This window comes from Perognathus longimembris, chromosome 9 (genome assembly GCF_023159225.1).
Source record: "Perognathus longimembris pacificus isolate PPM17 chromosome 9, ASM2315922v1, whole genome shotgun sequence".
Classification (NCBI taxonomy): domain Eukaryota; kingdom Metazoa; phylum Chordata; class Mammalia; order Rodentia; family Heteromyidae; genus Perognathus; species Perognathus longimembris.
This window is the reverse complement of record NC_063169.1, coordinates 66,584,412-66,612,401: the sequence shown is the minus strand read 5'-3', so window position 1 is coordinate 66,612,401 and position 27,990 is coordinate 66,584,412. Positions and strand designations below refer to the sequence as shown.

Genomic DNA, 27,990 nt, shown 5'->3' with positions numbered 1-27,990 from the left:
GCTTTTAACAAAACCCTGGGGAAAGATGGAATACATTTTGGGATACAAATTTACAGGTGGAGATAATCAAGTCACCTTGTATTCATAAACTGCTTTGTTGAATGGCAACTCCTTTGTACAACTTTGTACAACTACTTAAAGATAATATAAAGCACAATATCATATGTGTTACAGGAAATGCCATGACTTAAAAAAAATTACAAGTGGAGCAGACTTGCAAAAGAGGGATGAGTGTCAAGAGCTCCGCTTTGGCGGTGTGGAGTTTCGTTAGACCGTTAGATGTGTAAATAAATGTGCCAAGCTGAGAAGCCACCGGACATTCAGAAGGGGGCAGTCTCAGTTGTAGAAATGTATTTGGAAGTCCCAAGCCTCCAGGATGTAAGTCCACGAGATCATGAGATCACACAGGGAAGGAGAATGTGGACTGAAATAAGAAGAACCCAGACCACAGGGTGATATTTGGAGGTCAGAGAGATAAGGAAAAGCCAGGAATGGGAGCAAGCTGTGGCAGTAAGATCAGAACAGAGTCAGCAAAGGGGCCAGAAATCAGATGAGAAAGGAGCTCCGAGAAGGAGGATACGGTGCCGTCTCAAATCGTCAAAGGCCGAAAGAATGACAGATATCTGTTGGGCTGAATGACAGGAAAACACCAACAGCTTTGAATAGAGCTGTTTTGCACTGCCTGATCTCACTCCTATGTAGAACGTAAAAGGGGAGCTCGCCACAGAAGTGGAGGCTCACACAGCAGATGCCAGGGGCTGTGGTGACGGGAAGATGCCGGAAGGATAAAAAGGGTTCTAGTGAGGAGGAGCGAGTCCAGGACAATCCCCGTGTCCCATGGTGGCTGAAGTAATAATATGCTGCACTTTAGGATGTCAAGTGTTTCGCCACAAGAAAAGCCATAAGAGGTAATGCACATGGTGACAGGGCTAGATTCGGCCATTCCACAAGGTCTATACATTTCAAACACCATAGTACACATGGTAAAACACACTATATATCCATCAACTTAAAAGAAAAAGAACCACACAGTATGCAAAGAGCTTAGTGTGGGCCAGATGGTTGGAATCAAAGTCTATAATGAGCCAGGTGCCGGTGCCTCACGCCTGTAATCCTAGCCAGCCTGGCCAGGAAAGTCTGTGAGACTCTTATCTCCAATTAACCAACCACCAGAGAACTGGAAGTGGCACTGTGGCTCACGTGGTAGAACACTAGAATTGAGCTCAAGAGCTCAGGGACAGCATCCAGGCCCAGAGTTCTAGCTCCAGGACGAACGCCCCCCAAAAAAGTCTATAATGGAGTAACTTCAAGGAGTTGCAATAAATGAATATAAAGAAAAAGGCTCATCATGGTTTTAGTTTTTAAAAGGGAAGGGCGCCTTTGTTTCTACTTTGTTGGTTAAGAGAAATGTGTTAGTGCCAAAGGTAATGACAGAAATAGAAAACGATGGCACAGAAAGGGACATGGGAAAAGCCAGGTGTGTCCGTGCTCCATAGGGAGAGAAAGGCCCACAGGAAAATGGTGTGTGCATACCTCAGAAACACCGAAGAAAGGAGAGCCTCAGGTTAAGTGATAGTATTCTGTCCTTGGTGCAACCAGAAGCCATCCCTAGCTGGGAGTGAACCTTTGGGGCATGAATATAAAGGAGCAGGAAATGCTGGAGCATCTGAGCTAGTAGTTGTGAAGTCAGAGGACTGGCAGGTAGGCCCCCCTCCTGTGAGGTGGGGGCTGGGATTCCTCCTGGTGGAGTAGGTTTGCCATACTAGAGGAAGATTATTCAAGAACATTTACAAAAGAATGACTGTAACTAGGCCCAAACTAGTGAAACTGAGATCAACTGGGTGAATTTGAATTTTCCATACATTGATCAGCAGCCAGAGTATCTACCTTTCTACACTGCTGAATCTGCTAATGCAACACGTTTTGTAACCTTTGCACAAAATTTAAAACACTACATACATGCTTTTAATAGATAAATCAGAAAGTAAAGGGGGGGGAGTTTTAAAAAAGCTTTAATAGTTTTTTTTTTAATATTCTCATTTTTATTATGAGTTATCTCATAAGTTTAGGCCACTCCCACACATTGTGGTATCTTGTCCTTTTTGAAAAACAAATTTGCAAGCATGTTATTCCAAATGATCTTCTGTTTTTACTTCAGAAAATCACTGTCTTATGGTCACAATCTCATGGATTCATGCCTGCTCAGGGTTTGGAACTGGTCCTGCCACCAACGTGCAGTTGCCTTTTTTTCACATCTACTTCCTGGCATGCCTTGGAACTGACTTTGGAGAACACAGTATATCCAAGGCTAGTGTAGCAGTGTAGCCTAAAATGCCGGTGACATGATGAACAACCACCACGAGTGTTTATGTTCAAGCCTGTGTACCTAACTTGAAGTGTCCAGGGAATTAGTGAATGATTCCAGCTACATCAAGGAAAAACAACCAGACAACCCTCTCTAGAACAACCAACCTAGCTTTTCCGTATGTCAAGGCACAAACTGAGTAGAGAGAGGTGGGAGCACAGTTCCCGATTTTAAAAAGGCTTAAAATCCACATCAATTTATTAACCTTGTTTAAATTCCACTTGAAACAAATTACAGGCATTCTTAGGCCAACGGGGGATATCAGAACATGGCTAGGTTCGAACAGGCGAAAAGAATTCTATTTACTCTAGTAAAGTATAATGGCAGAATTGTGGTTGTAGAGCAGAATGCCTACAATTGCATAACTATTGGGAAGAAAAATGTGTTTGTGATTTAACTTTAAGATAAAGTAGGGATGGGAGACTGCAAAGCAAAAAGAGAAGAGGTAAACCAAGGAGGCAATTATGGCAAAGTGTTAATGACATTATAACTTAAGTGATACCATATGTGGGCTTATAACATCACTCTGCTTGTTTGCATATTAAGAAAGTTCTGCAATTCACTAAATAAAACCCAAGACAAAACATGGCTCCAGAAAACTAGTGCCCATCAAGCAAAGGCTGTCAGAAGCCACAAATCCAATAAAAACACCTTCAGAAAACAAGGAGTTGAAAGACATGAAACTCTCAGCATGAACAGAAAACAAAAACAATACATACCAACATTTTAGAGATTCAACCAAAGTAGTATTCAGGAGGAAATATTATAGTCTTATATTTTGCTTCCTGAGACAAAAAAAAAAAAGCGCTCAAATGCACTAAGCATTTACTTAAGTGAAAAGAATGAAAATAAACATCATCAGAAAAGTAGAAAGACCTATTCAACAGCATTTAATTTTTTAATAATATATAATGGCAAAGACAAGGACCAGAGTGGCGTTGTAAAAGTGCTTATGAACAAGAAACAACAGGAAAGGAGGATACATACTTGGGAGAGGTAGAGGATTGAGGAAGGGGAATGAGGACCGCGGTGGGGTAGAGGATCAGTGTGTGGTATGGCGGTGGGGTAGAGGATCAGTGTGTGGTATGGATACACTGTCTTGGTGAACTCACCGAGTTGTACAATTAATGTGAGTTAGTAAAAACTAGAAGGAAAAGTGTCAACTGTGGATATAATATATGTTAACAGGCTATCATAGTTGAAAATTTATATGAAATTCCTATAACATAGCAGTGTATATATATGTATATGTACATATATATATATATACATACATACATAACTGATTGCAGAACAAATTTATAACTTGAAGTCACAGAAATAGTGGAATCACATTAGTTAAAAATGAAGGGTGAGATAAAAGCTAAAAATTAAGAGCAACATGATACTATGGTTTTACAAACCCTTCTAGCAAATATCCAAAGAATAGATTATCCCAAACAATGCAAATTCTTCCACAGAACAGAACATTCCACAATACAAAATGCCAAAATATCACAAGATAATTACACTTCAATCTAACTACTGAACATTCATCCAAGAAACCTAAACAAATGTTAGTAAATGGAATTAAATAGTATATAAAAAGACAATGCATAATGAGGCTGTGTTTACTCCAAGAGTCAAGTTTCATTTATCTATTTGTGAAACATGAACATATTGTTCAGACTGCTATATGTACTGGGAAGAACCCATTGCTGGAGTTTGAACTAAGCGCCTCACACTTGCTAAGCAGGGGCTCTACTGCTAGAGTCACATCCATAGCCTTTTCATGTGGGGTCTTGTATAACTGCATGAAGCTGACGTCAGACCCAGGTCCTCCCATGTACATCCCTCTAGCAACTGAGATGGGAAACACACACCACCATCCTGGGCTTGCTGACTGAGACGGGGTCCTGTGTACTTCTTGGCCAGGAAGGCTTCAAGCTATGATCCTCCTGACCTGGGCTCCAGAGCACTTGATATTACAGCCTTGGGCCACACTATCTGGCCAACATTTGGCATAGTACAGGACAGAGGCTGAGCACCGTGGCAGACCATATGCAGAACACAAGCGACCATATCTTAATAGACAATAAAAAGACATAAACTTCAGCATCTATCAAAAAAAAAACTACCTTAGCAAACTAGAAAAAGTAACTTATTAGCCCCAAACGGGCATCTATAAAAACAAAGCAAGAGTAAACATTGCATTTAATCTTAAAAGGCTGTGTGCCTTCATTTTAATCAAGGTTAACAACATACTAGTAGCAGCAGTCCTCTCCAACAAGGTATTTGCTGAAGTTGGTCTTCAGAAAGACAAAAAAAAGAGTGAAGGTGGTGATTTATTTTAAAAGGTATTATTTTAAAAATGAGATCCTAAGAAAATAAAAATTAATCTGCAAAGATGTCATATCTATACACCCCAACAACAATGAAAAAATGTAATTTTGAAAGGATACAATTTACCTATCAACAAAAAAGAAACCACATAGGAATAATCATAACAAAAATTACAGCACTTTGTTTGCAAGTATATAGAAGAAATGTGAAACTACTTGTTTTAAATGGAAAAATGGGAGGGAGTTGAAGCCACTTTCATAGAGATGCTATTGAACTGGGTTTGGAATGTTCACTCATGTATTAAGAGCCGGCTAGACCGGGCAACTGGTGAAAACTTGCATGCAGAGACCAAGACCGCACATGAATCTTGAATCTCTATTGTGGCTTGAACATGTTTTGCTTCTTAAAGTCACACGTTCTCTTTTGATCTAGTCAAAATCATATGGGAAAAGATTCAGACAAATTCAAGAATATACTTAATATACTTAAGATTCTACGTCCTACTTCCTTCACAGAGTGGCAGTCTCTAAAACAAAATGAAACTAAATCATTTTACCAAATACATATGTACTGTAGTATTTTTCTTAACCACATAAGCTGAAATATATAACCCAGTAGGGTAAGAGTATTTAGTGAGGCCAATTTAAATTAGAAGCTAGTTTGGTAGCACTCAGAAGGATGAGGCAAGAGGATCAAGGGTTGAAGGTCAGCCTGTGCTATATAACAAGACCCTGTACCTAAATAAATAACATATTTCTAGAAACTGGTTAATATACTTAGAGCAGACAATTCTCCTTTGTATTTTACTACAGTGTCATTGAAACTATTGCTTCTCAGCTGGTTTTAGGAGGAACACTGTCAAAAGGCAACAATGTTTTCAGGCAGCACTTACCACTGAAACAAAAATATAAAAGGTCAAGAAAAAAATATCCATGTGTCAACTGGCAGAATTAAATAATCGGTAAAAGTATTCCAACTATTCTGATCATGCTTCACAAAGTGGCAGAGCACTGTCTTAACGGATTTATGACACAAATGACAAAGAGGATGAAACAAATGGCACTTTCTGCTGTCACCAGGCGGCAATGCAAGCAGCAACGAAACTACTGGCTCTCTCTTCCCACTCTTTAACTCAAGAATGCAGAATTCCGGGAGGGACGGAGGGACGGGAGGGAGGGGTTAGACAAGGGTACAGCTTTGCATCTGGGAGGGAGGGATTCATGTGTGATTTTACATTTAAACCACCCTTACTTTCCACAATGATTCAAAAGAGACGGCCTCAGAACAGAGGCCTGGAAGAGGCCCCAAAGCCCAGAGGGCACCTGGGTGGCACTCACCTGCTGTGGCTGGTACCTGGGCTGGGACTGGGGCGGCAGGTACTGGGCCTGCGGAGGGAGGTGCGGGGGCTGCGGCTGCTGGCTGTAATATGGCTGTTGGCCTTGCTGGCAGTAACCACTCACACCTTGTTGTCCATACTGAGGTGGCATCTGTCAAGAAAGCCAAGCAAAGACAATGAGGAAAGTGAAAGAAAGGTGCCATTACACGAACTCGAATACAGTTGTACCTCAGTAACAAGAAGTTGGCTTCGTGATAAACAACAATATCTTAAATTCTATCTTCATTAGATTGGAAATGTTATCAATGAAGTCAAAGATAATTTGGCTTTGTTTGAAAACACAATCATATTTTAAAAGACAGTAAGTGTTGATAATGTCATTTTAAAAATAATCTAAAAGAAAAACCCTCCTAATGCTGACATTTAACAACGGCCTCTGCTAAGAAAGTCAGAGGCATTCTATTAAATCCACTCCCATTGAATTCCCACAGTCCAGGGGGCCCGTTCATATTTGTAGGATGCCTGTAGCCTGGGTAGTGCACACCTGTTAACGAGTTTGGAATAACTGAAGGTAGAATATCCCAATTACATTTCATTCCTAACAGATATGGACCAGTTACATCTGCACTTCCACTTACTATTGTTTGCTACAAAGAAAATCCATTTCTTTAAGCATCGAACAAAACCCTATGGAAATACTACTACTATAATTAGGACTGTCGCCCCTTAAAAGCCCAAGACTCACCTGGCAGTGAGTCTTGAAGGGAGGGTTTTCATATCTAATAAATGACAGTATTTCCTTAGCCAACCTAACAGGTATTATATATAGTATACTGCACTGTAACTAACAGCAACATGGCCTAAATCATTCTTCTATCTAACTAACTTATGTAAACAAAAATATTTTTTCAGAGGAAAAGACCTCCTCATTGGTAGTACTTCTAGATCTCATTTAAATTAGTTTTAATGTTTTTCTTTCTTTTAATGAGAAATGTTTATTTTTTTTGTCACAATCAAGAGAGAGCAGGAAAGAAAGAGACAGACTCTCAGTCAGGACAGTAAAGAGCACTAGCATGCTGAGAACGGAGATGCACCGCCTCAATCATGACCTGTGAACACAAGCCATGTGAGACACAACTCCATGAATGGAGGCCCATAGGCCCACACACTACACAATATGATTGAGGAAGGAAGGAATAATCAAGAAACAAAATGCTAAGAACTGCACCTCTGAGACAAATTAGTACAGTAATTCATAGCTCATCCAATATGATAAAAGAAAAACAATGTAAAAAGCTATTGTTCCTATTTTTTTCAACCCAATCCATACCATTTTCAAAACCTATCAGCAGTGATGACAAGAAGTATGGCCCCAATGGCTCACATGTCTCATCGCATACAGCCTGGGCTGTTAAGAGCAGACGGGTTTCCACTGAAAACCATTTAACAGCACAGTTGAAATCTTTGCTTTTATTTATTTTACAGTTTGATATCTCATAATGAATGTATGTCCCTGCCACAAGCTAAGCCAAAGAATTTCCATAAAATACAACTCCACATGCTAGAATACCAAACACCACTAAAACACAAACCCTCCCAATTCAACACCCATATGTTTGATTTGATATCTAATACTTTAATTCACACAAGCATCTTTGCAGTTTGATTTGAAGCAGTGAGGATAACACGTCTGCCAGTGTTAAGATGACTGTGAGCTCAGTCAGCATAGCCAGCAACTTCCTAGGAGGTGCACTTCGATCTCTTGACTTTCTTAGTTTGCAGAAACCCTTGCACGCAATATGGATGTGTTGTTTAGGGAAGAAGGCTCTATCTTCCAAGCAAGAGAAGAAGCCAAACTGCAGGAACCTCCTAACATCAGAGCAGCCAGAAACTTAGCAGACTTTGTGCTATCTGTTGCAAGTGGGAAAAGTGTTGGGCAGCAGGCTAGATGGGAGCCTAAGCCATCCTCTGTGGAGCCACAGCACTTAGCAGCAGAGCGAGGCAACCTGCAGGGGGAAGCCATCTAAGGAGGCAGCAAGTGTGATGGGCTATTCCCTTAGCCCCTTGGTCTACTTCATTCCTTTGAGAGCAATCAGGCTGGCCCGGGCTGAGGAAACTAAACCACAGTACACTGACTGGGCTCTCCTGGAGACCTGGGCCCGGTGCCGATCACCCAGATCCGTCTACAGCTCGGGACTGGGAGTCATACAGATCTGATTACTGATTCCTGGTTTAGATAAGATATCTCTTGGGAATGTATTCCAAGGCTCTAGGAAACTACTCTCCACTCAGCCCTAAACCAGCTCCACTGTACTTCCATATATGGCTGAGGCCTGAAAACAGGTACACTGTTAGAGCAAAACGTAGCACAGAGCCAGAGGCCAAATCCATGGGGAAGCACAGCTTTGCCACGGGTTTTGGGAGTTTGGGGTTCTCTCCTTGTTCTGGAGAACACTTGAGACATCTGAGATAACCAGGCTGTTGTGGGTTAAGTTGTATTTAGCCAATCATTACTGAGTACCAGTAGTACGAGGTGCTGAAAACTGGGGTTACAGGACACTTCTAATTCAGATGTCACCCCTTTCCTGACCAGACAAGTTATCGCATGAGAAGGCAAATTACCTCTCTGTCATATGAGGAGGAATATTACCTATTTTACTTGCACGAAGGACATGATCTGAAAAGTTACTACATTCGGATATTTGCTGTCTGCATCATGAGAATATGAGTTTCTACCTTGAATCCAGGCCTCCTAGAAGAAGACTGGGCATTCAAGATACACTGGTTGAATATATGCATGTTGTTCAATGGATTACTGAAGCCTCTATTATATAAAATTTAATCAAAAAGCATGACATAAAATATAAGCCACTTGTGCCACCCAAATCTGACACACGTATCCTTCAACTTTACCCAACAGTAGAAAATATTGCCCTTGAAAACAGCACTGTGCCCTGAACACTACCAACCCTAGTAACTCATTATTGCCCCAACGCTCTGTGCTTTTTGTACCATTGGGAAAAAAAAAATTTTTAAAGCAGTATTAACAAATCAAGCTACTTGGAAATCTCCAGAATGTGCCTGAGATCAAAACTTCTGCTTGCTACATTAAAACAAAAATCGATTTCACTTTTCACTCATGTCTAAATAAAGGGATCTTTAAGTGATACAAGAGGATACAAAATAACAGAAAAAAATGCTCCAATTCTTTAAAAATAGGAATCCTTCCAAAAATTATCACAGAAAGAAGGCTAAAATTGATCTGCTGCTTTAACTATTTATTTTAGAAAAATAATACATGTAAACCAGTAAGGGACACACATATTAACTTTCACACTTTCACGTCAGATAGGTATGATTCTGTTTTTCATACCTTAAATTTTTGGCTCCTACTCCATAATCAATGAAATCATCAATGCTTCTTTTCCCCACCCCAATTTTTCTTCCAAAGGAGTTTTAGAGAACAGTGTCCCAGTAAGTTAAAAGATGCCCTGACTTTATTACTCAGCAACGCACCTTGGTTTTTTGTTTGTTTGTTTGTTTGTTTTTTTGGCCAGTCCTGGGCCTTGGACTCAGGGCCTGAGCACTGTCCCTGGCTTCTTTTTGCTCAAGGTGAGCACTCTGCCACTGAGCCACAGCGCCCCTTCTGGCCATTTTCTATATATGTGGTGCTGGGGAATTGAACCCAGGGCTTCATGTATACAAGGCAAGCACTCTTGCCACTAGGCCATATCCCCAGCCCTCAGCAACGCACCTTGTAAGCCCATGCTCAGCCTGGGAGACGCTCACACGAGCCCAGGAAGGGTACACAGTGCAGTGCTGTTCACAATGACCAGGGCGAGGACACACTTCTAACACCAGCAGAGGTAAACAGGAAAAGTTAACTCTGCTGTAATGATATAATTAAGATTTTGTGTGTGTGTGTGTGTGTGTGTGTGTGTGTATATAATTATCATTAGTATTAAGTAGTTGTACAATTCCATAAGTCAAGTTATGAGCATAATGCTTCTTGGTCAGTATCACCTCTTCCTTCTCCCTCATTTTCCCCTTCCAGATCCTACACATTCTTAATACACAACATAGCAACGTATGTTAGTTAACTGCAGTAATGTGCATTTTGTAAACGGAAATATACGACTTTCTGGGTTGCGGAAGGAGACAAGGTGGAACTTCAGCCTTGCAGTTTGTTTCTTTACCCCAAAAGTAACATGGATATTGAGTGGTGTACAGGTTAGTGGTTAGAGCACATGCCTAGCATATAGGAGGCCCCAAAGGAAAGGAGGGAGAGAGAACAATGTCATATCTTAAAAGGTAATGTCTACAATCTTGGTGTAGTTACATAAAGTGTTCGTTTATTTGTTCCTGGGCTTTTCCTCATGTCTGCAGAATGGCAAGGCTCTAGTAAGAGATAAATGCATGTCTACTGATTAAAACTGCCAGGACATATGTTAAACCACACAGCCTGGACAATGCGAACAGGATGGTTTCTGGCTTGAGCTAAACAATGGTCATGGGCAATTTCTATATTCACAACAGCTGGTAAAAGTATTTGGAATGCTATTACGATGCTTCTCAATGGGAGCACTGAAGTGTTAAGACTAAGACGCAGCAAAGCCTCCATCATGGACTTCCTGCCTCTAAAAACTGAATCTGCTTACACTATCTATTTGGCAATGCTGGAATGTATCACAAGCATATTAAATGAGATGATGTTTTCTTACTTCTAAATTCAAATATACTAATTTGTGATATTAAATGGAATACGCTCTTCTGATGTTTAAGATTAAAAATCAATTCCTTTTCTTATTGCACTAAACTACACATAGAATTTACCACCTTCAGGATTTTGAGTGACCTTAAGTATCTCCACACTGACCTGCAGCCATTCCCACCATCCTCCATCTCCAGACTGAACCAACAAAGCTGGAACTCCACACTCTTCTCCCAACTGTACCCTGGCCGCCCTAGGCTGCCTTCTCTGGGTGAATGAGGTTATCGTCCCACCTCATATTGGCTTGCTTCATTTCACATAGTGTCTTCAAGAGTCATTCATACTTTTTTCAAGCCACTGTCCACACATACCACTCGCTTTACTTAGCCAGTCACCTACTGCTAAACTTAGATACTTGGGTTATTTCAAATTTGGGCAGTTTATGACTGCTGCTTTGAGTCATGGGTTTAAAAGTCCAAAACTTAGCTGGGGTCCTTTGCAGAAGTATCCCTAAGAGGGACAGCGAGGTCACATGGCAATGCTACCTCCCCACTTTTGAGAAACTGCTGTGCTGTTTCAGGGACTGGACCATGTGGTATTCCTACCAACAGGTCACAAGGGACCCGAGCACTCCATGGCCTAAACAATTATTTCTGTGGTTTTAACTTCAACTTCCCCTAATTATCAGTGACACTGGGCATATTTTCTCATTTGCTTATTGAACAACTATATTTCCTCTATGGAAAAATGTTTATTGTTTCTAGAGTAGTAGGAGAGTATCTTACATAATCTGTTAGCTATATGATTTACAAATATTTTCTCCAGCAAATTCTCTTTTCTTTTCTTAATAGTACCCTTTGATGTCCAAAAAGCTTTAGTTCTGTTGCAATCCAATTTATCTTTCCTTTGTTAGCTATGTTTTACTTGACTTATTCAAGAAATCATTTCCAAGTTCAATGTTAGAAATTTTTTCTCTGTGTTTTCTTCTAAGAATTTTATAGCTTTCTACCTTGTTGGGTTTTTTTTTGGCCAGTCCTGGGCCTTGGACTCAGGGCCTGAGCACTGTCCCTGGCTTCTTCCCGCTCAAGGCTAGCACTCCGCCACTTGAGCCACAGCGCCGCTTCCGGCCATTTTCTGTATACATGGTGCTGGGGAATCGAACCTAGGGCCTCATGTATCCGAGGCATGCACTCTTGCCACTAGGCTATATCCCCAGCCCTCTACCTTGTTTTAACGCTTATATTTGAGTCTGTGGTCCTTCATGAGCTAATGTGGCATATGGTAAAGGATCCAAGTTCACACAGGTGAAGGCCTCTTGTCTTGTTTCATGAGTTTTTTGGGATTTTTGTTTGTTTTTAATATTAGTTCTCACGATACAGACCAGGCTATCCTTAAACTCAAAGCCCTCTTACCTCAACCTCTTTTGTGCTGGGATTGTAGGTATGTACCACCATACCTGGCTCTATATAACTTACACACCAGCTTCAGTTCCTTTTGTTTTAAAAAGTACTATTTGGCATTTACCCTTCTTGTACTATATTTAGAAGAAAAGAAAAACTAATATTAAATTTATATACACAAACTATATGATTGTTTCTGTAAGGCTCAAAATCAGGCCAACTTAATTTACTGTCATAGAAATCATCACAACAATTATAGGGAATTAATGGAGAGGCATGTGGTAACTTTTTAGTAGTGACAGAAATGTTCTATGACCTTAATTTGAGTAGTGGTTTCATAGATGTACTTATTTGGCAAACTCATCAAATAGTATACACAAAATCAAGGCACAGGGGCTGGGAATCTGGCCTAGTGGTAGAGTGCTTGCCTTATATATACATGAAGCCCTGGGTTCGATTCCTCAGCACTACATATATAGAAAAAGCCAGAAGTGGCGCTGTGGCTCAAGTGGTAGAGTGCTAGCCTTGAGCAAAAAGAAGCCAGGGACAGTGCTCAGGCCCTGAGTCCAACAAGCCCCCAGGTCTGGCAAAAAAAAATCAAGGCATAATATTGTATTTAAATTATACTTATACCATATTAGACATTCAGTGCTTACATAATCCCTTATTTGTGTAGACATAAATTTTCTACTTGACAATGTCTGTTCCTAGAGGGTTAACATTAAATTTCCCTTTGTTTTCAATTTATATAATCCAAAATATTACAGAGAAATTGAGCATGTTAAAATAATCAAGGTAAGATTAATCACAATGTGTATATAAATAATATCCTTTGACTCAGAATTCTACCTCTGGGAATTATCTTAAGAAAAACAAATATGAAGCAACTAAGCAAACATTTGTATAGCAAAGAGTTCCATTCTGCCTTGCTAAAAATAAACAGCCTAAAAAATCTAAGTTTCTGTCAACAGGACATTGACTAAAAGGGGTCAGGAGTCCGAAAGGGATAGAACAGTGACATAAAATACTGGAACCATTGAAAATATGACTACTGTGAGAACAATAATAAAAAATAGCTCTGTGCATGGGCAATGGATGTGGGACTTAAACAGTATTGATACATATAATGCTACTTTTGAGTCTGAAAATTGGTGTGCAGTGTGTGTGAGTATATATACTAATTTGCTATCATTCCGTAAACCAACTAAAGTATTAAAGTATTTTCCATGAATGTAGAACAAGATGCAATTTGTTTCACATTATGTATTACTGCTGTGTTTTAAGGGTTACCACAAAAAATATTCTATAACAATTTATCTTTACTGGCAGAAAGCAATGCAATTTTGTTGGTTGGTTGGTTGTAATCACAGATTTAGACCCTCTCAGGTAAATTGTACAAAATAGGAAGGCAAAGAGCATAAGAAAATCTTAAATTCGCAACAGCTCCACTCAAATGTAGCAAAGTTCTGCTGGCTTCTGATTTCACAGGAATATCTAATAGTATTTTTCATGCATAAGAGACAGACTAGAAATTTCCTACAGCAAGGAATTGCACAGCTGAACCAACTACCTAAGAAAACATTATTATTTTGTCAAATGTCCAGTCGAAGTAAGAAGGTAGAAGGTAATAAAGTTTATGCAATCGAGTTTATATTAGCGCGCCCTTGAAGTGATCTACTCCAAGCTGCTTATGCTAAGCTCACAACAACTTGGGTGCTCTTCTCACCCACTTTCTTCTTCTGAAGGAAAATAAATCTTGTCCTTAGACTTGTCCAAAGTGGAAGAGATAAATCATACAATTTCTGAGAATTCATTTTTGATGCTTTAACAAGTCAACAAATGTAATTAAATAGTATTACGGGCACTGGATAGCAGACGCCTCCCTTGGTAACAGGGTGTGGGGTGAGGGGTTGGCAGAAAGTGCTCCCTGCTGCCAGGCACACAAGCAGCCAGTTGTAGGCCCCTCGCGCTGCCCCGGAGGACGCGGCCCTCTTCACGGTCCCTGGCTCTGAGCACACAACGGCCAGGCCACAAACACTGCTGGCTCTGCCAAGACCACAACACAACTGGCATATCTGGGATCATTTAAGCCCTCTCTTTCAGCTTAGAAAATTTAAATTCTTCATGTCACAATAGACATTTTCTTTCATTTCCGAAACAATGCTGTAAACCTCTCATTTGTTATTAGCAATAAGCCTTTGTTTAGCGACATGTTTGTTTTATTAAACTCAACAAGGTATATAAAATGTAGGATTTCATAGACATAAACATAGTGAAATAATACACAAATTATATTGCTTGGGTTTCTTTGTAAAACTTCTCTATCTATATTTATCAGATCATAGTGTTAAGGGAATAGTAGGTCAGATCAATATTCTTCCCCCTGAACATTCTCTGTAGTTGTGGAACCAAATGATAGTGCCTCTTGTGACCTCAGTTTTCAGAAGTCAAGGATATGTCCTGAACAGCCTTTATTTACTCGGAATAACCATTAAGAATCTATTGCCCATGAATTTATTTATACCCTTCTTACATTCATTTATATTTCTAGTCTGGGGTGGCAATTCTGCAATGTTATTTATTTTATAAAGCAGTGCATCTAATTTTTATAAAATTAACTCCAAGCTTCAAAGAGTGTACTCTGACTCTCATGCACAGAGTCTGATTAGCAAACACGCCATGGTGAACATGGACAGTCAATCAACATACACCAAAGCCTTTATCTTACTCAAAGACTCCTGATCCACTACACTGCTCTGTCTCCTTATAGTTTCCCTTGGCTTACATAAACTGCTCAGCAGCTAAGAGCTCATGCCTGCAAAGGCACAGCCGGCGCGTACAGCAGTTGGCTTTCTCTTTGAGTTACCTGATGTTCTCCTTCACCAACAAACTATGTGTGTGTCACCTTCCGTACTAGGTCAGCCAACTCGAGTGAGACTTTACTTAAGTATTCATAAAAAGTAGACATTCATTGGCAGTAAAATGCTTCCTTTCATTTACAACCAATGTTAAACTAAAGCCTTACTGTACACAAAATTAACACACAAGTGTATAATTGTAGTTTTATGCTCAAGTGCCCTAATTATGCACTTTAAAACACGTTCTTCCCAAGGATCCATTGAAGGCATTCAACACCATATATCTATATAGGGCTTTTTCTGATTATACAAGAAAAAAAGAAAGAAATTTTCAGTGTCAGAGAAAAAAGTATGTAATACACAATATGGTATCTTTTATTCTATACATTGTAAATACACATGGAAATATCACAGTGAACTCCACTCCAGTATAACACCAATGTATGCTAATTTTTTAAAGACCAAATAATTTTATTCTAAAATTTTTAGCTAAAAAGAAAATAAAAACTTGGCATACAAGGCGAAGGATGGGCAGGAAAAGGTATCTAAGAGCATAAGTCAACTCACATTGCTTATTCTTGCAAATGACTGAACTCGCATCCAAAAGATGGTCTTTCAAAAACTAGTCCATGGCAAAAATTCACCCACAAGCTTACACACCTTATGTACACAAAGCAGGAAAAAGACCTGCATAGCCAATATTTACATTTTAGAAGGAAATAAAATACAATTCATTTTACATACTAAACATATGTAGTCATTTTTAAATGACAGAATCACAATTGTGGAAATATGTCAACATGACTTCATAATGCCCTACCCCTGTGTAGGTCACAGTTTGTACAGAAACAAGGGCTCTGAAGGCAATCTACAGTACTATCTGGGTCAACCCTGTGTCAGAAGCAACATCTTCCTTGAAAATAAAAGGTCTGTGCTGCTGCCTCCTCACAGGAATCTGGTTTGTCTCCATCCAAGAAAGTGTCGGCCCAGAAAAGCGCACACCAGAGGCCTTGATTTTGTTATGAATACATCTCACTGGAAGGCAATCTAGACTTTGCATCTCGCTCATTATATATTACTGCCTAAACTGTAACTAGTATTTTAAATTGGTAAATGTAATCAACTTGGTTAACCCTGAATATTCAAAAACAAAAGTCAAAACAGTGTATCATGACTTCATGTATATTACAATTGCAAGGGTCATTCTAGTAAGACATTAATAAAAGCGTCCGACCACAGTATGTTCATGTTAGAATATCTTACCACTGGGTCCACTGCCACGTGGTAAGGACACCAACCACTCACTGTGTGGTATGCAGAACCAATGGGGCTACAGGAGCTTCTTGCCTGTCTGCCCTTTGAGCCAGAGATTTCTATTTTTTATAAAGCACAGAAAGAAGAGCCAAGAGCTTTACCACTTTTCCTGTCCAAAACTAGCTGCCAACGTGGAGTGCCAGGAGGGAATCTGAGGGAATTTTAAAGAGATAACCTTTGCGGAGGTTGCAACATCAACTCTGTAACCAAGTGACTGGACCCTGTGCCACTGAGAAGCTGCTCTCTTTGAGATAACTATTGAGCAGGGGGAACAGTACAGAAAATTACAATTCTGATACGAAAAGAAAACTAAAATTCTTAAAAGCCAGCAACTGGTATCATCTCATTCAGAACAGGAGCTGCACAGGGGGAGGAGAGAGACAACATTCACTGCAGCCATTTTCTACCTTGGGGATTTCATATCACACATACGAACTGTGAGTGTGAGTGTGTGTGTGTTTGTGTGTGCACACATGCACTTGGTTAAATATAGCCTTTGATGCTTTAAAATGGCATTAAAAATGTATAGCATCCCACGTGATGTTTTGATACAGGAATACATTGTATAAAGCTCCAAATCAAGGTTTGGGGTTTTTTTTTTTTTTTTTTTTTTTTTTTTGGCCAGTCCTGGGCCTTGGACTCAGGGCCTGAGCACTGTCCCTGGCTTCTTCCCGCTCAAGGCTAGCACTCTGCCACTTGAGCAACAGCGCGGCTTCTGGCCGTTTTCTGTATATGTGGTGCTGGGGAATCGAACCTAGGGCCTCGTGTATCCGAGGCAGGCACTCTTGCCACTAGGCTATATCCCCAGCCCCCTGGGGTTTTGTTTTAAGAAAAAGATTCAAAGAGGAAAAATTCCAAGTATTGGTACCAATTGCCTAAAGCTGTTGACAAAGATAGCTGCTTCTATATGCTTCCTGTGGGGTGAGAAAGAGGAAATATTTAGAAATTTGGTTGATGATACTGGAAGGAAAAAATTATCACCCTCCAAACTGTAAATTTCAAGAAAATTGTAGTTTTAAAATACAATCTTTTAAAACTACACAATCTTAAATGTTTTGTAGGTTTTTATGAAACACATGATGAAAAATACAATAGAGAAATTAATATAAGTAATAGGGCAAAAGAATGAAGAGTGTGGCCAAGCCTAAAGCTGGCTCTTAGTCTCATTCTCTGAGATACAGACTTAAGAAGAAGCAGAATCAACCTAACACAGTCCCAAGGGAAGAACTGGTCCTGGGACCTCACTGGTATTCTTCTGCCTCCCTACAAAGGGCCTGACCAGGATGCAAGTATCCATAGATCATCTTATTGTTTTACGCATAACAAATGACCTCTTAAAAAAAGCTGTGATTTCTCCCTGAATCTCAAGCACAAAAGATGGGACCAGAGGGAATATACACACACATGTGGAGCTGAAAAATGGACTCTACGAATTTTCTTCCTTCAATCACAGTTTGAGTTGCTCACAATGTCCAATACATGCAGTCTACAAGTTACCTGCATCCATGAGCCAGCACTTGAGTGAGCTATCCTTGAAAGGCTGAGCCTAACACACCTTACTGGAAATCACTTACCCATAAACTATTAGACCTGGAAGAGATTGTAGAGAGACACCTGAGCTTTGCTGGGTCAAGTGTAAGGAAACCCGCAGTCACACCTACTGGAATCACTCCATCTCCAGTGACACAAAGTCACTCAGTAAAGGGACAGGGACAGAGGGACATGGAACTGAAACATAAAGGAGGCAAAAAGCAGCCAATCAGAGTGGGGCCCAAGGAGCACTCTTGGGAGTCTGGGTTAGCCCCGGAGAGCAGTGAGGAAAGCATGGAGCAGGGCATGAAGAACAGCAGAGAAACAATGCAGAGGGAAGAAACAAAAGGACAGAAAGACTGAAAATGAGAAATGTGCATTCATTCTTTTACGTCATAGTAGAGATTTACATTTCTGAGTGGCTTCAATGAACTTGGAAAGTGCACCTATCTGAATTCTTGGGCCCAGGCGTTGTTTCAGGTTTGAGAGGACGATTTTAGAATATCCTCATAGATGTTGCTGGATGGTGCATTCCTAAAGGCTCTAAAATCAGAAATCTTTTCAACATCTCATGACTCAAAAAGCTTTTGATTTTAGAGAACTTGGGGTTGCAGATTTCCAGATTAGGGATGCTCAATCTATGTATACACTAAATATTACTAACAACAGACCTCAAACACTCAAGGCAAAAGTGGAGAGAAAGAGTCACTTTCAATAATTTAGTGCGTGAATCTATAATAAATTTATAACATTAGGTAACGGTTTCAACTGAGTTTAAAGAAATGGTGCCTTGGATAAAACACCAAAGCCTTTGAAGCACAAAATTATTTCAAAGTAAATATTTATGTAAGAAGAGAAAATAATTTAACATTTTCTTTGAAATTTTCAAAAATTTCATTAGATAGAACAATGTGTGCCAAATACTCCCAAAAGATAAGCTGGGGAAAAGCTAGGATGCTGCCATTTCAAAAGAACTAACAAAAGTAAACTAACAGAGAGAAGCGGGAAGAAGACTTATTTATTGTAGAATTTTCAAGAAATTAAGTATTTCATTTCCTTCAACTGTCTATTCTGCTGACATTAACAGTTACATTAAAATTGGGCATTCTAAGTTATGTATTTTTAAAGGAATAATCATAAAATCCTACGTATCCCCCTTTACCAATACTTCAGCATGGATATAATCTTAGAAGGTCCTACGTATTTTTGCCAGTGACCTTAGAAAAAAAAGATTTTTTTAAAGTCATTTATACCATGTCTACAATCTGAGCTACTCAGGGGGTTGATATCTAAGGGTTGTGGTTTTAAGCCAGCCTGGGTTGGAAAGTTTAGGAGACGCTTGTCTCTAATTAATCAGAAAAAAAAAAAAAAAACCACAACAAAAAAACCCACCTAGAAGTGAAGCTGTAGCTCAAGTGGCAGAGTGCTAACCTTGAGTAAAAGAGCTCAGGGACAGCCCCAGGCCCTGAGTTCAAGTCCCAAGATCAGTACAAAAAGTTTTTAAAAATCCATTTAAGCTGTTTGACTAAAACACTAGTGGCAACAAAATAATTGAGACAGCCCTCTAAACCAATGACAAACACAAATAATATTTATTAGTCCTAATATTAGACTATGTTCTAATTCTCCATCAACTTATATTTCTTGAAAATAACACAAATTCTTTTCCTATATTTCTATTAAAAGGAAAAGCAGGCTTCAAACAGTACCCTACAACGATTTTCACTTTAATAAACCTAAAATTTAACAGACACACTACATATGTTATGAGAGTGGTGATTTCCAACTCTCATTTGATGTGTTTGGTTACTTAACTTTCAAGTCTTCCTTACAAGTGGCTCCATGGATTCACCTCAATTGGTCCCTGTACTTCAATCAGTGCACTGAAGTCAGGAGGGGTTTCCATGGCTTCAAGGCACAGTTAGCAGAGACTAGGCAGGGCAGTCCATACTTGTAGTCCCAGCTACTCAGGAAACAAAGATTGGGAAGACCAGAGTTCACAGTTAGCGTGAACAAAAAGCAAGATCCTACCTCAAACAAGCCTGGTGTGGTGGTGCATGCCTGTAATGCTAACTATACTAAACCAGAAAAATCCTCCCCACAGCCATGGCATAAGTAAAGCTTCAGGACCAGCCCACTATTAGGGTTCTGGCACACCATCCTTTCACACCTTAACTCTCTTGCCACCGACAGCCACTTCCAGGGCTTTGCTGGGAACCAGGAAGCAGCCTGACAGAGGCCTCAGAAGCAGAGCAGGTACCATCCACAGCCAGTCTCCACACCAGGAAGAAATCAAGAGTGAAAGAAAAAAACAAAGGGAAGAAGCAGGAAGCGGCCAGGCAGGAGCTCCGCACTGAGGTGGGAGCCAGAGGTCACGCAGGGTGAGAAGGAAGTGCAGGGACTTCACAGCCTGGGAAGGAAAGCAGGCAGCAAAGGATTCCCAGCAAGTCCAGTGAAGAGGTGACAGTGAAAACTTGAAACTTTGTACAACCAAAGGTAATAAAAACGTAATTAAAAAACCAGGCAGGCTGGTGGGGGCCTGTGAGCTGAGGGCAGGAAGACTGCGAATCTGAGGCCAGCAAAGCTACCATTCTTTTGCTTTTTCACATGGATCCCCAAAGAAGACTATTGTCACTGACATCCAGGAAAATGGATCCTGAGTGTGGGAACCTAATCACCAAGCTCCAGAGGCTCCATGAAGAACACTTATTCTGGGAGAATTGGGGGGAAATTGCAATGACCACCAAAAAACGTCAACAGAGCATCTAAGAAGAATAGAGTTAGCACTGCAAGCCTGAGAAAGATAGCATAGGAAGAAAGCCAATGTGAATACAGTGTTGGGAGCCTAAAAGCACCTCCAAATGTCCCTTGGATGGAGACAGAGACCCTGAGCTATTTACAGAGGTTGACCCCAAGAAAATGCACAATTGAAGCTACTTAGAATGCTCTACCCCATAGGGTTCCACCAGCAAAACTATTTTACTTTGCTTGCCACCCTGAGGCCTCAACATAAAGCCCTTACACCACAACACGTAACCACCCGAAGCTGATTAATCACCATCAATCAGACAGACCTCATTCTTACATTTTCTATTGACACTGCTCCCTTCACCAAGAAGCAGCATTCATGACAAGAATATCTCACTTTCTGTAATTTTTTAAACTACCGTCACACAGTGCTTTTTACTAAACACTGTTACAACTCCAACAATTGTGTGGCTGGGGACAGGATAGTGTCTGTTCACAGAGAAGCGTCAACATGACCCGCAGAATGTGGCCAGCTGGCATCCTGATTCAAACTAACCAGAGTACTGAAAGAAAAGGGGCATAAGGAGGTTTTTCTATAGAGTTATTATCACCTATGCTTTGACTTCCCAATTAATTCCAATCATGTATTTATATGATTGTACCACACACATCAATTCAACATTTTACCACATGACTATGACAACAGAATTATCTGGGCCCAGTACATGGTACATGTATGAATAATACAAAAGAGTCCACATAAACAACATATTAGCCAAAGACAGAGGTGCTAACAGGCATACAGTCAGAGTAAACAAGGAGATTCTGCTCAGTAACAGAAACAGCCCAGAAGGAGCTAGCAAATTCCATTTGAGGATTTAGAAAAATGAGTCTGAGAATATTAACACTGGGAAATGCTGTTCAGATCACAAGTGCTATGCCTGGGCTTGGAGGGAGGACGCTACCTCCCATCCATGGAGAAGAGAAAGGATAAAGGACTCTCGAGTAGCAGCCACTGAGCTGGGAATAAACAGACAGACAGACAGACAGACAGACAGACACACACACACACACACACACACACACACACACACACACACACAGGAAGGAGACTGGGTGTGTATGTGTGACAGCAGGACACCACAGAGGTGAGGAAAAATCAAGGCCAGAATCAGTTTATAACAATGAAGGGCTTGGATTAAGAAAAGACTCAGATTAATTCCCTGGGCTGTGCTATACATACACCAGGAGCTTAAAGAAAATACTAGCTATATGAATGGTTGACTCTGAGATAAATTAGTGCAATTTGTTTTAAAATACAAGAATTATGAGTTACCGCCAAGTTAATAAGTTCTAGTTAATTTTCAAAAAACTCACGTGCGTGTACTTACAGAAAATTCCTCATTGTCAAGATGCCACCTGACTTTGGTAGCCAAGGACGCATCGCCGTAGAGGCCCAAGTCAGCAAGGGATGCCCTTGTAAATAAAATAACTATATGCTTAATTGTAAGATGTTTCTTAAAGAATAGGTACCATCTCAAGGGATAGCTACCATTTGGAATTACTAAGTGATCCCCCTAATGGGACCCTAAACAAATGCTGCACATACACCCGTGTGTTTAACTTTGTTGTTGAAAGAGGTCAATACTGAGGCCTGGGAACATTCGCAGCCCTCAGACTCAAAAATGGTGGACAGTGCAAAGCTGCACACCATTGTTTGCAGATACTAAGAGAAAGAGCCTGAATAGATTAGCTCTGATGGCCTTCTCTTCTGACTATACATACATACATATCTACGTGCACATATGGACTAGGGATGCAGCTCAGTGGTAGAACCCTTGCCTAGCATTGTAAAACCCTATGCTCATCCCCAACACTAAAAGCAGGGGGGAAAGTGCGAGGACCATTGTCCAGAGCTTTGTTAAAAATAACCAGTAAGAATAGTGTAATTTGTGCCAAGACAATGTTTCAGAAATACCCAAAGTTTGAAATACCATACTCTAAAACCCAGTTTGGGTCCAGATAAGCAACTCTAAGCTTTCCACTATAAAAAGATATTAGCCTTCATAGTTACAAATAGAGTACCTGACAGAGAAGCAATTCTAGCCCATCCCAAGGTTGTGTGTGGGTAGGGGGTGGGTGTGCAAATCCAAGTGCACGGGCATGCAGTAAGTCATCCCTACCCCAAAAATCTGGGAATTCCTGCAGAAACACTCTTCTAATCTACGACACCAAGCTAACAAGGCCAACACGTACTCTCCTAAGCCCTACTTAGCCTCTCCTTCCACTAACCAGAAAAAAAGATGGGAGTGTAGACAAAGCTCAAGCGGCAAGAATGACAGATGGAATGCCAGTTGTGAATGAAAAAAAAATCAAGAACATTAGGCTCTGAGTTCACTGTGCACACGAATGCACACACACGTGTACACACACACACCTAAGACGCTGTAACATTAAAGCTAGGTTCCACTAAAAGCCATCAATCAATGGTGCTTTTTCCTTAAGCAAAATTTATACAATAAATTTTAAATAATCTTAAACATTTCTTCACCTATGCAGAGCACTGTTTGACACCTAAAATAGACACTGCTTGCACTGGGGGTATAGTTAGTGGCACAGCACTTGAGTAGCAAGCATGAAGCCCTAGGTTCACATCCCACCACCACAAAAGTCAAATAGTATATACTACTAACACTACACCATCTTTTCCCTCCTACAGCCATGGGATATTGCTCTCATTCTTCCTTCCATTACCAGCAATGCACCTTATACCTCCTCCCTGCCAGCTCCCTCCTCTCCTGTTTCTGTCTTAGACATGCTCCCTGCCATCTCCCTCCTACCCTCTGAATCTCTTAGGCAGAAGTCTCCTTCCACCAGATAATAAATACCCTTGTTTTTCTCCTCTCACTCCCAGCTTCATGCTCCGGGAGGCCTTCTCTTGCCACCTCCCCCCACTTCAGAGCTAAAATACACCCTTGGGGACAGGCAGATTCCAGGGTCCCCCAGTCCCCATGGAAACACATGGAACCCCAATGCTGGAAGGGCCCTTCTCCTCTGACCAAGTTTGCCACTTGCTCTGCAGAGAACGGTTGACATTTGGTTGTTGACAATTTTGCTTTGTTTTTCTCTTATCATCACAAAAGAACTGACTTCATTTTCCTATGAAAGATCACCAGTCCACAACATGAAGCAGAAACATTAAACAAGTACACACGCACACACATACACTCACATACACACACCCCTCCATGTATACATATGCATGTAGCATATGGTTATGGCTCAACTCCCAGCAAGAGCTGACGTAATACTTTACAAAAGCACTAAGGCACAGCCTTAGCATATATAACCGAAGAACTACCCAATACTCTTAAAAATAAATATTCTTAAGAGTCTGTAGAAGTGCTTAATGTGATATGAAAAAGAATCCACTAGAACACTTCCTCCTATAATACTTGTTTTGAGGCAGTTCATCCCCCAAACACATTTTCCATTGCTGTAATCTTTTAAAGTGCTCATCTATCTGGCTTTTACAGCAATCTGCAAGTGTGAAACACATATGCAATTCACAGTGGGGGAAAGTGCAAAGGTTTAATCTACTGTACTCCTGTTTGCCAGAGTGTAGCGTTGTCGGCACAGTCACAAAAGTGCTGATAAATTCCACTGGTCTAATGAACAGACACAATTTTCATAATTTTTATTGCTATGCGCCACAGCTGAGTGATTGTCAGGCCAATGCCAAAGTACAGGTTTCATTTGAATGACATATGGCTGCAGTCAACCAGAGAGATGTTACAACATTAAACAACACAAGCAGACAGAGCAAGAATACAAAATGTCAAATTAGCCCTCCCGGAGATAGAAACATTGTTGCCCATCTCCTTGCTTTGGAAGATGCAGTTTGTGGTGTGCAGACCTCCCCTACCCCTTGCCACTTGGCACAGGGTGGATAAACTAGTGTGGCAAAGGGCAGCCAGCCAACCTCTGAGACTGAAGTGCTGCCTTTTGCAAGTACCTACCCCATGCTAGACCTCATGATCTATTTGCTCAGTAGTACCCTTATCTCCCTCCTAGTAAAATGCCATTGCCATACTCCACCCACCTGAGGAGGATGCAGGTGTGCAAGCAAATCCGAAATGGTCAACCATTGTGCAAATAATCACAATAGTAAGATTTAAGGTTTCCTCTCCTCCAGGGCACGTACTGAAGCCGCTGTGCGGTGACCATCCGTGTGGCTGACTAGGCTATGAACCTCTTGACAATTACTCTGCTCCTAATAGAGAGAGGCTCAAAAGACAGTGTCCCCAAGTGGTTTAGGAGACCTGGTCAATCAGATGCCCGTGTTTTCAACTCACTAGCTAGTAACACAAAGAAATAAGAACAGGAGGGGCAGTAGACACAGGTGTGTGTGGGTGTGGGTGTAACCCTGAAACCACAAAGGTTGAGGAAGGAGGGGTGCCTTGTATTCTCTGTACTTGAACCTCATTTTGGCACCATCCTCAGGGTGGTCTCCCTTGTTTCTGCCCTTCCTTCTGGTCTAATTCAGCCTTCAGTTGCCTGACAATAACTCATTTTCTGCTTACATTTGCCAGCCTTAAGTATTCACTGCTTTCAATTAAGAATCTGGCTGCTAAAGGCAGTTTCTGAAATGTAGGAAACTATGGGAATTTACTTTAAAAATATTAAGAGTAGAATTTCAGTAGGGGACACATTAAGTAGCAACAAGTCATTTGAGCCTAGGGAGGTAAGTGCTGGGTGGTGGGCAGGTGGAGGACAAGCAGGAGGTCACTGGAGGGAAGGAAGGGTGCAGGGAAGGGACACCTACTGCAAACAGAAGGAGAGCGAGGGGCAAGAGTGTCAACCAGAGGGAGGAGGAGATCAAAGCCCTGGTGTCATCTGGAGCAGCAGTGTTTCAGTGACAGGTGCCTTGCGCCTGCTTAGGGTGGCGCGGCAAGAAGGGAGACTGGAAGAGGAAGGCAGAGTCAGTCAGGAGGAACCTTGCCATCACTCCATTAAGGGCAGGTTTTTGCCTCATTCACTGCAAAATTTAAAGCCAAAGAGGAATGTAACATGTTCACATTTTAACAAGATTATCATGAAAGCCCTATGGAAAAGAATTGGTATTCACAGGATGTGACAATATAATGGTCAGGAAAATGCACCTACACATATACATAAAAAATTAATATTCCAAAATCCATCTGGGACCCAGGGTCCTTGGAAATAACCTCACAGTGCAAGCCAGGCACCTGGCAAAGACACTGACAGGCGCCACACGGGGGAAGGCAATGGCCTCAACCACGCCGAAAGCAGAGAACCAGGAAACGACGGGAACTGTCTGGCACTCACTTCAGGATGTGGATAACGAGGGGAGAACACCCAGGGAAGCTTCCAGCACCATGACTTCAATGGTCAAGCGGTGCCATAGCTTGTTGAAGGTCAATGGAAAGAAACACCAACAGAACACTCAGACCTGAGCTGCCAGCAACAAATCCGGGTGAAGATGCCCAGCTAGCTGGAAATCAGAATCTCAGGCCAAGCAGGACAGGGTCTGGGGTAGAACCACTGGAATCAACAGCTACCCAAGACATATGGAGGCAGAGGTGATAAGGTCAAGAGGATATGAGCAAATTCAAGTCCACAAGAGAAAGCTAGTACTACAGCCACAGTCTACAAGGCCAGAAGGCATGAGGCTGCACTAACACAGCCACAGGTTCAGAGTAAAACACCACCACAATGTCATTTTATAGATACAAACTTACTCTTCTTTGCACCTGGTTTTTCTCTGAGTGGTCAGGGACACATTTCTTTAAGTCCACTCAGTGCCCGGCAGGACCGATAATATCCAAAGGTAAAATTCTTAGCCACTTCAGAGGAACAAATATCCTAATGACCGTGTTTGTACATAACTTCTAAAGACACTTTTAAAATACCATGTAATTGGGAATGTTCAACAGTATACCGCAACAACACTGAAATCTGGAATGGAATTTGCAATTTCAGGAAAGCAATTCTTTAACAGAAGTATTCAGCATGTTATATAAACATGTTATTCACAGAAATGTACAACATAGGGGATTTTCATCACATTTGCTACATTTGTTAGCCAAAATGTAGCACTCTTGTAATCACCAACAGAGCTGCAGTAAAATCTCTATAATATTAAACAACAACAAAGCGTGGCAGGGAGCCATCCCTCTATTAAAAGAAAGAAAACACACGCAGTAAGTACAACTATCTCTTGAGTTCCCCCCCCCCCACCCAAGGAACACATTTTAAATAATGGATCATGATACTGTTTAAATCTGAAAGAAGTCTGGTATCTTTGTGAGGAGTTGGCAAGGAGAAATGCTACAACAATGTTAAGGTTCTATTACTCTCACAATACAACCTAAAATATACACTAAAAAACAGTCAAATGAAATACAGTTTAGCTGATCATATGAATCATTCACCTCACTGAAGTTTTAACAGTGAGTTATACTAGTGCAATTCCTTTTTTCCATTATTTTCAAAGGAACAAAATATGTTATCACTAACTGGACTGAAGGACACCAACATTAAGGACAGTGGCTCAAGCCTTATACTTGTAGGGAAAGCAGTTCAAGGTCAAAGCCAGGCATATTCCCCCCAAGACTCCTGCTCAACCAATAGTTAAGTGCAAGTGGCGCACACCCATCATTCCAGAGAGAATCATGGTTTCAGGCCAGCCTAGGTACAAAAGTCTCTAAGACTCCATCCCAATGAGCTGAGCGTGGTAGCATCTACCTGTCATTGCAGCCAGCACAAGTAAGCCCAAAATAATCTTCTGCCACATGACACGCTAGGATACAGAGATGTAGCGCCACTTTCATGAGGGAATGAGGCAATGATGAATAAGTGAATGGTGGCTGGCCTCAAATATTTCTCTAGATGCTATTTTAGATCCATATACAGGCCACATATCCCCCATCTAAATAATGGAAATCCAAAATGTTTCAACATCCAGAACGTTTTTGAAACCAACATGGTACCAAATGTCATAAGACCTCATCTAACAGTTTTCCAATAAAAACACAGGGTACACTAAACACATTGTGCCTTTAGGCTTTGTGAATAAGAACACATAAGAACATAAATCAGTTTCCTATTTAGACGTGAATCCCATCTACTATGCAAAAAATCCAAACGCTGAAACATTTCCCAAGGAATTTAGAGAAAAGATGCTCAACCTGTATCCAATTTAAAGATAATCTTTTTCTGGGTGCTGGTGGCTCACTCCTGTACTGCTCAGGAGGCTAAGCTCTGAGGACAGTGGTTCAAAGCCAGCCAAGACAGAAAAGGCTGTGAGATTCTTATCTCCAATTAACCACCAACAACCTGGAAGTGAAGCTGTGGCTCAAAGTGGTAGTGCACTAATCTTGAGC

The 27,990-nt window shown here is 40.9% G+C and overlaps 1 protein-coding gene and 1 long non-coding RNA gene across 6 annotated transcripts in view; one reads left to right on the top strand and one right to left on the bottom strand.

The window, feature by feature from the left end:
* Nucleotides 1-27,990, bottom strand: part of Arid1b (AT-rich interaction domain 1B) — a 309,189-nt gene that overhangs the window by 204,267 nt on the left and 76,932 nt on the right. For all 5 annotated transcript variants that reach the window (XM_048354354.1, XM_048354355.1, XM_048354357.1 and 2 more), the window contains exon 3: nt 6,025-6,174. In XM_048354354.1, the coding sequence (XP_048210311.1) occupies nt 6,025-6,174 (150 nt within the window). The remainder of the gene's footprint in view (nt 1-6,024; nt 6,175-27,990) is intronic.
* Nucleotides 145-27,203, top strand: LOC125357440. Its single transcript, XR_007212157.1, has 3 exons — nt 145-596; nt 25,225-25,234; nt 27,193-27,203. It is a non-coding gene; the product is annotated as an uncharacterized LOC125357440 (long non-coding RNA).